The sequence below is a fragment of the Mus caroli genome, chromosome 5, assembly GCF_900094665.2.
Source record: "Mus caroli chromosome 5, CAROLI_EIJ_v1.1, whole genome shotgun sequence".
Lineage (NCBI taxonomy): Eukaryota > Metazoa > Chordata > Mammalia > Rodentia > Muridae > Mus > Mus caroli.
Genome location: NC_034574.1, coordinates 58,554,792 through 58,564,811, shown reverse-complemented (window position 1 = coordinate 58,564,811; position 10,020 = coordinate 58,554,792). Strand labels below are relative to the sequence as shown.

The 10,020-nt window shown below is 43.5% G+C and overlaps 2 protein-coding genes across 3 annotated transcripts in view; one reads left to right on the top strand and one right to left on the bottom strand.

The window, feature by feature from the left end:
• The window catches only part of Wdr19 (WD repeat domain 19), a 97,867-nt gene that overhangs the window by 15,260 nt on the left and 72,587 nt on the right, over window positions 1–10,020 (bottom strand). The window lies entirely within an intron of this gene.
• The window catches only part of Rfc1 (replication factor C subunit 1), an 81,967-nt gene that overhangs the window by 61,499 nt on the left and 10,448 nt on the right, over window positions 1–10,020 (top strand). For both annotated transcript variants that reach the window (XM_021162809.2, XM_021162808.2), the window contains exons 13-21: window positions 2,256–2,613; window positions 3,251–3,360; window positions 4,557–4,671; window positions 6,253–6,344; window positions 6,516–6,653; window positions 7,561–7,656; window positions 7,979–8,077; window positions 9,489–9,643; window positions 9,740–9,857. In XM_021162809.2, the coding sequence (XP_021018468.1) occupies window positions 2,256–2,613; window positions 3,251–3,360; window positions 4,557–4,671; window positions 6,253–6,344; window positions 6,516–6,653; window positions 7,561–7,656; window positions 7,979–8,077; window positions 9,489–9,643; window positions 9,740–9,857 (1,281 nt within the window). The remainder of the gene's footprint in view (window positions 1–2,255; window positions 2,614–3,250; window positions 3,361–4,556; window positions 4,672–6,252; window positions 6,345–6,515; window positions 6,654–7,560; window positions 7,657–7,978; window positions 8,078–9,488; window positions 9,644–9,739; window positions 9,858–10,020) is intronic.

Here is a 10,020-nt window from a genome sequence, read left to right as displayed (position 1 = left end):
CTTTGTGTAGAGAAAGGCCATTGATTTGTTTGAATTAATTTTATATCCAGCTACTTCACCGAAGCTGTTTATCAGTTTAGGAGTTCCCTGGTGGAATTTTTAGGGTCACTTATATATACTATTATATCATCTGCATATAGTGATATTTTGACTTCTTCCTTTCCAATTTGTATCTGAAGGAAGTGTTTTTAACTGCTGGGCTTTAGCATCTTTAGTGAAAACTTTATTAGGAGTTTTTCAATTAACAGAAACCAATCTGTATAAGAAAGGGAAAAGGAAAGAAAGAGAAGAAGAAAGTGTTGGCTTGCATAGCTAGGCTGTGGGCAGGATGGGCTTAGTCTACCAAGTTGGCAGGACTTCTGAACCCTTCCATTGTCTGTGTTTGTATCTACCAGTGCTGTCACATTTATTCCACTGTCTGCCTGCATGCCAAGATTCTTGTCCCTAGACTGTCACCAATGTGACTAGATGGTCCACCCAGATTTTTCCAGTAGAAAAGTCCTAGGAATGAAGTGTGCTCTGTAACCATGGTTGAGCTGTAACAAGTTGTAACATGGTCAAGTGCAGTGTGGTACAGTGTGTTTTCGCCTCAGGGCACATTGGTTCCTGTTGTCCTTTGTCTGCTCCAGGGTTCTATTGGCTTGCACTGCTTCAGCCTCCTCCAGCCTACGGTGGTTCTGTTTCCTCAGTTTCTTCTGCTTAGCTGTTTGTAGACTGTCTGTCATAGCATAGTGTGATGTTTCTCCCAGTTAGGTTGTGTTACCCAGTTTGGGAAGAAAACACTATTGTGTCCTGCTCAGTGTGTCTCACACACTTGATATTGATACCTTGCTCACTTGGTTGAGATCGTGTCTGCGGGTCTCCGTGAGTGAGAGGACTTTCTGCTCTGTAGCTTATTGAGTGGACAGTTACCTTATATCTCCAGAAACCTCCGCCCTAACTAGGTAGTTATAAGTTCTAGCATTGCTGGAAGGCATTTAACTGTTTTAGAAATTAAGATATTATTTCCAATTTTTAAAACTCACTTTAAAAAAAACATAATTCATACCTGTGCAGTGATCATTAGTATTTAATTTAAAAATTGCATTTATTTAGGGGCTAAAGCAATGGCTCAGCAGTTAAGAGCATTGGCTCCTCTTTCAGGGAACCCAGGGTCAATTTGCAGCACTCACATGGCAGCTGAGTGCCACTGTCTGTGACTCCTGCTCCAGGGACCCCACTCATACAGGGAGACAGAACAGCAATGTACATACAATTTTAAAAATTACATTTATTTATTATTGACTACATGTATTTATGTCTGGGTACATGTGAAGGTCAGAGGACATCTTCCTTGGGTTGGTCCTGTCCTTTCACAGTGAGGGTTTTGAGGATTGAAGTTAGGTCAGTAGGCTTGGTGGCAGGTGCCTTGACCCAGTGAGCTACTGCATCTGATTCCAGACCCTGTCATTGCCTCCCAAAAGAAATCCTATACTTACTGATGGTCGCTTGTCATACCCTCTGCCTGGTGACCACTATGCTCTGTTTTAAGGATTTACCTATTTTGGACATTTTGTATAAGTAAAATTTTCTGGTTTTAGCCCTTTTACTTTCTGTAATGGTTTCTAGGCAAACCAAGTTGTAGTATATATTAGCATCCATTCCTTTTTACAATTGAATAATACTCCATTGGGTGGATCGCAGACATTTTTTCTTTATGCTGAGTTCCCCAGTGGATGTTTGGGCTCTTCATTTTATGGCTGTAATGCGCATGTGTACCATATATACAGCGCTGCTGTGACGTTGTATATATGCGTTTTTGTTTGTTTTTTTTGTTTTGTTTTTTTTTTTTGGTTTTTTGAGACAGGGTTTCTCTGTGTAGCCTTGGCTGTCCTGGAGCTCACTCTGTAGACCAGGCTGGCCTCGAACTCAGAAATCCGCCTGCCTCTGCCTCCCGAGTACTGGGATCAAAGGCGTGCGCCACCACGCCCGGCTATATATGTGTTTTTGAGGAGACACTGGTTTTACGTAGTCAACCAAGTTGTTAACCTCATGATCCTATCTTTATTTTAAAAACGATGACTGTATTGACTTTCTGGGCGTGTTGTTAATGTTTGTGAAGTTTGGAAAATGGTGAGACTGCAGACACTGATAGCCCATTGTGACAGCAGTCCAGTTGGAGCAGGTCACTTGGCTGTGTCACTTTGCCTCTGGGGAGTGTGTGGCAGGACAGGAATTTTCTGTGTTTCATCAGGCCTTTTTGATTTCCCCTGCAGATGAAGAAAGAAAAGTCCAAATTGGAGCGAACACCCCAAAAAAATGACCAAGGAAAAAGAAAAATTAGTCCAACCAAGAAGGAGTCAGAGTCTAAAAAGTGCAAGCTGACTCCCCTAAAGAACAGTCCTATGAAGGCAGTGAAGAAGGAGGCAAGCACGTGTCCAAGGGGCCTGGATGTCAAGGAGACACATGGCAGCCGCAGTGGCAGCAAAGAGGAATGTCTGCTCTGGGTAGATAAGTACAAGCCCACGTCACTCAAGAACATAATCGGACAGCAGGGTGATCAGAGCTGTGCCAACAAATTGCTACGCTGGCTCAGAAACTGGCACAAGAGTTCTCCTGAAGAGAAAAAACATGGTGATTTCACAACTTTAGTCATTTTCTGTGTGTCTGTCAACATATGTAGTGCTCAGTTGTATTCATGGCCAAAGGCTCATGCATGGTTCATTTGCCTGTCAGCAAGTATTTATCGAGGCTTGTTCAGTGCCCCAGTGCTCTAGATCCTGGTGGTGCTTCTGTGAACAAAGCAGGCCCTTTAGGGGCCCCCAGAGAGTGGGGAGATTATGAGCCAGCTGTTAAAATGCATGTGCCAAGTGCTATTGTAGGGTAAGTACAGGGAGCTCGCTCTGGGGATGCTGGTGTGTAGTCAAGGAAGAGGATGTGAGCACTCAGCCCTGGAGTGACCTTGGAGTCCAGGTAGCAGACAACTGGGCTAAGGGAGATGGGTGTGGTATTGGGCTGGAAGAATAACCAGTGCCAATGTCTGAAGGCCTGTGAGGGAGAGAATGCCCAGGGCCCTCAAGGAAACCGGAAGAAGCTGAGGTAAGCACTGGCACAGTGACCTACAGCCTCATTACATGTGCCATTTGCTTTTGGTCTGTACTCTCCTCTCTGCTTTGCGAAGCTCTCGGGCAGTTCATAAATGGTTCCTTCTGATGTGGAGTGTCTGAAATATGGTGCATGTTAATGCTCTGGAACTTCTCTTCCCTGGCAGCAAAGTTTGGCAAACTTGCCAGCAAAGATGATGGCTCCAGTTTCAAGGCAGCACTGCTGTCTGGCCCTCCAGGTGTTGGCAAAACCACTACAGCTTCTCTTGTGTGTCAGGTGGGTGACCTGTCATAGTGCAGTGATCAGCTGGTGTGTGTGTGTGTCTGTGTCTGTGTGTGTCTGTCTGTTAACCTACAGTGTATATTTTTCTAAAGTCAAACTTTAGAATTTTCTTTGGCTTTAGTGGTGTTTGTCACTTTTTTTTTTTTTTTTTTTTAATGCTATTATTCTGGCTGGGTGTGGTGGTGCATGCCTATAATCCCAGCATTGAGGAGGCAGGTGAATCTCTGTTAATTTAAGGCCAGCCTAGTCTACATAGTGAGTTCCAGGACACAAGTCTTTAAAAAAAAAACCTAAAGAAAATTAAAGGAAAAAAAAACCCACCTCAGACCTGTTATTGTATTGGCTATTATAAAAATATCCATTTTCCCTCATAGGTGGAGGATGTGTTACTAGGCGCCCAGTAGATGCCGTGGCTGCAGGTGGTACAGAGCCCTGTGCACTGTGCCCTGCAGCAGTGCCGCTTCATACAGTTAGTCTGCCTCCTGTGTCCTGGCACCCTCCTTTCCTCCCCCTCTTACTGTCTAGGGCCACGGTACTGACTGGTTTTGGGTAAACTTGACATAAGCCAGACCTTAGAAGGAAGGAGCCTCAGGTGAGGAAACACCGCTGTGAAATCCAGCTGTAAGGCGTTTTCTCACTAAGTGATCAGTGGGGGAGGGTCCAGCCCATTGTGGGTGGTGCCATCCCTGGGCTGGTGGTCCTGGGTTCTATAAGAAAGGCTGAGCAGGACAGTAAGCAGCACCCTCTATGGCCTCTGGATCAGCTCCTGAATCCAGGATTCTGCTCTGTATGTGTCTGTCCTGACTTCCTTCAGTGATCCATAGTGATATGGAAGTGTAAGCCAAATAAGCCCTTTCCTCCCCAACTTGCTTTTCAGTCATGCTCTCATCAAAGCAATAGAAACCCTAACCAAGACAGCCATTATTAAGTAAGGGTTATTTGAATACACCCACTATGATACAGGCAGGTGGTCTGATAGCCTGGCATGAGCCACCATACATAGCTTACTAGCTGTGGTTTTAAAACCAAACTCCTCTGTGTGTGTGTGTGTGTGTGTTGTGGCCTTTTGGTATCATACTTAATTTTTTACTCATTTTTAATGTGACTTTTGGAACCTCTGTGTTCCTTAATCAGCTGCTGCCCAGGATCATTTGCACTGTTATAATAATGATTTTTAATATTTTGACTAGGAATTGGGCTACAGTTATGTGGAACTAAATGCAAGTGATACTCGGAGTAAGACCAGTTTGAAAGCAGTTGTTGCTGAATCGTTGAACAACACCAGCATCAAAGGCTTTTATACAAGTATGTGCCCTTTTTGAACTGTGGCTATAGATGTGGTTTAAGAAAAACAAGTCACTTCAGTGTTCTGTAATGAGCACTCCTGTGTGGTCAGTATCCTGAGGCATCAAGATAGGAAAGGCCTTTGGCATAACTCTTCTGGGGCATTAGTTCTGCTCTGGGATCTCAGAGGTTTTTGAGGCTGGGATAAAAACGTGTGCATATACAGTTTGTGTTTTGTATGTGATGTTAGACAGTTCCAGGTGAGTCTTGTAAAGGAGAACGGGGACCGTTCACTGCGGCCGTAAGCCTGCGGGGGAGGAGCTGATTGTGAAATCTGCAGTAAAAGGATGAATTGAAGAATGAAAGGGCCCGTTTATAGCAAGAAGGTGTGATCACTGTGGAAGGTTGGGTTGTAACTAGTGGTCCCAAAGGGCTGATTTCATGGGGAAATGAAGATGTATCAGGTAAGGATCCACATGCCTGTGGAGAGTTCCATAGAACTGCGGTGCTTTTAATGTTAGAAGTTAGTTTTTGAAAGAAATTGCTCAGAAAAGTTCTACCCCCTTCTCTCTTTCTTCTCCCTCCGTCCCTCCCTCCCTCCTTCTCTTTCTCCCCTCTCCCTCCCTCCCTCTCCCATCCCCCCCTCTTTTTCTGTCTCTTGGTATATGTGTGTGGGTGTGTGTGGGTGTGAGACATGTGCACCTCACCACACCCAAGATTTTTTATGTGTGTTCTAGGGTTTGAACCCAGGTTCTTATGTTTGCAAAGCAGATACTGTACTAATGCGCAGTCTCTCCATATTGCTTGCTGTACATGGCTCTTGGAAGTATTAATTAATACAACTCATTAGCAGTCTGGCATTTTTCCTCAAGTCTAAATCATACATAATTTCTAATCTATGTCAATTCTTGGAATTTAACTGTCATTATATTTTAATATGTGCAGAATGATACATGGACACACATACACACAGACACACATACACACAGACATACACACAGACATACACACACACACACACACACAGACAAGTATACACACACACAGACATACATACTCACACACTTAAACACACACCACATGCTCTCATCATACAGACAAATGTACTCCCACATGTAGACACATGCACACATATGAGGATATTTACATATTGATATAAAAGCTTGAGAGCATCTTAATATCTTATCAATAAACTACGTTATTATGCATTTTAAAGGAGAATATTAAATTACATTAAAAAGAAGTGTTTTGGGGGTGGACATTACCTCTTCTGGTGTAAAGGCGTGCGCCACCACGCCCGGCTCTGGTGTGCAGACAAAATACCCACTACATATAATAAATCTTAAAAAGAAGGGAAGTGTTACTGATGGATGGATGGATGGATGGAAGCAGATCAATGACCAAGATGTATTAAGTGAAAACCCACAAGGTACATATTTTTATGCACACAGGTTTTAAGTGTGTATTGGCTATCTCTACATGCATGGACTTTAGCGAACTGCTGGGAAGAGAGTTTGCTTTCATGGCTTCACTCTTGGGGCTGTTGGAATTTAAATGTGTGTTGACTCTTACTGTGTTCTGTGTTGTCTCTCCCCTGATCAGGTGGAGCAGCTCCTTCCGTGAGTGCGAGGCACGCCCTCATCATGGATGAGGTCGATGGCATGGCAGGCAATGAAGACAGGGGTGGAATTCAGGTAACACAAGCACTGTGGCTTCCGTTTTACTGTGGGCTTTAATTAAGAAAATAACTGTTATGTGCATGGATAATTGTAGCAGTTGAGAGCTTTTTAAAAAATACTAAAATATATTGAATATCTGTTATTTTATAAAAATAATTATTCTCATATTCTAAATTTGTCTTTTAGGAGCTAATAGGCCTGATAAAACATACTAAAATTCCCATCATTTGTATGTGCAATGATAGAAACCACCCCAAAATTCGCTCATTGGTTCATTACTGTTTTGATCTTCGTTTCCAAAGACCTCGAGTTGAACAGATTAAGGTATGATGATTATAATTACAAAGAATTTAAAACTTTTTGGGAGTATGTGTGCTCACAGGCATACACGTGCACGCTCATGCAGTGCAGAGGGGTGTACATGTGGAGGTAACAGGGCATTTTCTGGGTGTCAGTTCTCTTCCACCATGGGGGTTCTAGGATCAGTCTCAGGCACCAGGCATGATGGGAAATGCCTGGACCCATCTTGCTGTCTCAGGGTTCCTGTCACTATGATGAAATACTGTGACAAGACAACTTGAAGGGGAGAGGTTTATTTGTCAGGAAGTCAGGAGTTGAGAGAGGCAGGAGCTGGTTCATGGTTTGCCCAGCCTGCTTTCTTATAGAACTCAGGGCCACCAGCCCAGGGGTGCCCCCCCCCCCATCATAGACTGTACCCTTTCCCATTAGTCAATTATTAAGAAAATGCCCTTCCGGCTTGCCTACAGCCTGATCTTAGGGAGGTTTTTCTCAGTTAGTTTTTCCTCTTCTCAGATAGTTTCTGTGAGGTTGATGTAAAACTAGCCTGCACACTAGCCCAGGATATTTTTAAAATGACATTATTGTATTTATATAAAGGTTGATTTTTAACTTTAGGCAGTGTCAGTGGGGTAACCAGTGAGTTTTACCTAAGATACGATGATTACTAACTGAAAACTCAAGGGTCAATTTTTTTTTTTCAAAACAGGGTTTTTCTGTGTAGCCCTGGCTGTCCTGTAACTCTCTCTGTAGACCAGGCTGGCCTGGAACTCAATAGAGATCTGTCTGCCTCTGCCTCCTGAATGCTAGGATTAAAGGCTTAAGCAACCCAACTCAAGGGTCAGTTTTAAAAGAATCTCATAAATATTCATAGAATTGCAGATGCTATGTGTAAAAAAATGTCAATGACAATTTTCTTGTTTGTTAATTTCAGAGTGCAATGCTGTCTATTGCATTTAAAGAGGGTTTAAAAATCCCCCCTCCAGCTATGAATGAAATAATATTGGGAGCTAATCAAGATGTCAGACAGGTGAGTTAGATATTTATCTTGGGGAAGTTGTTACTTTTCTAAATTTAATTTTATTATTTTATATGTGTGGATATTTTGCCTGTATTTATGTCACTTACCACTTGTGTGTCTAGATTGGCAGAGGCCAAAAGAGGGCATCAGACTCCCTGGAAGTGGAGTTACAGATGGCTGTGAGCTGCTATGTGGGTGTTGGGAGAGCAGCTGAGCCAGCTTCTAGCTCTTGGCAGTTGTCAGTACTTCAGACGCCCACTCTTGAAACTTGCACAGGATAGGAAAAGAGCAGCCATTTCTCATCCTGGCATTGTCTTTGTGTTTTTTCTAGGTTTTACACAATCTCAGTATGTGGTGTGCACAAAGTAAGGCCCTGACCTATGACCAAGCCAAGGCTGATTCTCAGAGGGCTAAGAAGGATATCAGACTGGTAAAATGAGTTTCCACTTTTTAGTTATGAAGTTGGTGTTTCTTGTCCTGCTTATATTAGCTTTGTAGACGTAATGTATCTCTTGGTGTACTTCGAGAGCTCACAGACTCGTCAGACCTGTAGACAATGAGCTTTTTTTCTAGCATGGCCATCTTTATAGACTGATGAAAAGGGATATTTTAAATGAGCCCCATGCTTCCTCACTGAGAGCGATTTTCCCATTGGACTTTCTGCATGCATTTGTGGCCTCCGTGGTTGTACTATTGGGAATTCTATATTTCAAGTGCGTTAGTTTAACTTCCAAAGCTAGAGGTCTCTATCGCTTGTCTCTGCTCTGCTTTACTAATCCAAAATTATAGAGGAGTGGTTAGTTAGCGTTTTAAAAAAAGAAATGATATACTTTAGATTTTGAAGTAGTTTTAAGTTTGCAGCAAAGTGTAGTAGAAGGCACAGAGGTTTCCCATGCAAGCCACTCCATTGGACACTTCATCCAGCGTCCTGCACCAGAGTCTCAGTCAGTGACTTCACTAGGGCTCATTCTTGACATTGCACAGTCTGTGCTTTCTCACAGGCGGGCAGTGCTGTGTTCTACCACTGCAGAATACAGTAGTTTCCCTGGGCTCAGACTCGGCATCCTTAATTCCTTCCTCTTTTTTTAAAAAAAGGTTTACTTATTTTTATGTATATGAGTACACTGTAGCTGTCTTCAGACTCACCAGAAGAGAGCATCAGACCCCATTACAGATGGTTGTGAGCCACCATGTGGTTGCTGGGAATTGAACTCAGGACCTCTGGAAGAGCAGTCAGTGCTCTTAACCGCTGAGCCATCTCTCCAGCCCCCCTCCTTCCATAAGCAGCAGTCTTCCATCTCCATGGTTTTGCTGAGTGTCATGTAGTGGGAATCATACAGTGTGCAGCCTTTGGAGACTGACTTCTTTCCCACAGCAGCGTGTGTACATTTAAGGCTCCGTCATGTCCTTTAATGAACTGTTCTTTTTGTTTGTATGGTCTTTTGAGATTGAATTGCTGGTAACTCACTTGAGCTGGCCTGAAGCTCAGTATGTAGCTGAGGCTGGCTTTGAACCTCATCTCTAAGTGCTAGGATTACTGGTGTGTCCCAACATTCGTGGCTGATATTTTTTATTAAAATTGTTGAGTCCAAGGCCTGAGATATATCAGTTTATTTATCATTCAGTTACTGGAAGAAGTATCTTAGTACTTCTAGATTCCACAGTTGTGATGGAAGTGCTATAACACTATGTGTAGGATTTTGTGTATTTTAGGTCATTTGGAACCCCTAAAGTGTCGTATAATTCTCCTCAGCAGGCAGTGAAGGTGCCTATTGCTCCAGCGTCATCTTCACCAGTATTAGGTTTTGGTCATTCAGTCATTCTCTGCCCCTTGTTGGCAGGGCCCATTTGATGTCACTCGGAAAGTGTTTGCAGCTGGAGAGGAGACTGCACACATGTCACTGATGGACAAGTCGGATCTCTTCTTCCATGACTATTCCATAGCACCCCTCTTTGTCCAGGAGAACTACCTGCATGTAAAGCCTGTGGCTGCAGGGTGAGCACTGAGGGCAGCGAGGGGCAGAGACCAGGGCCTTGTGCAGGCGTGGCTGGGAGTGGATAGTAGTGTAACTAGACTGGCTCTTCTCTGCAGGGGTGACATGAAAAAGCACTTGATGCTTTTAAGCCGGGCAGCAGATAGCATATGTGACGGTGACTTAGTGGACAGTCAGATCCGGAGTAAGCAAAACTGGAATCTCCTGCCCACACAGGTAAGTGTGCTTAGGTGTGCTTTTGTTGTTGTGTGTTGTCTCTCTCTCTCTCTCTCTCTCTCTCTCTCTCTCTCTCTCTTCTGCCCACACAGGTAAGTGTAGTTAGGTGTGCTTCTGTTGTTCTCTCTCTCTCTCTCTCTCTCTCTCTCTCTCTCTCTCTCTC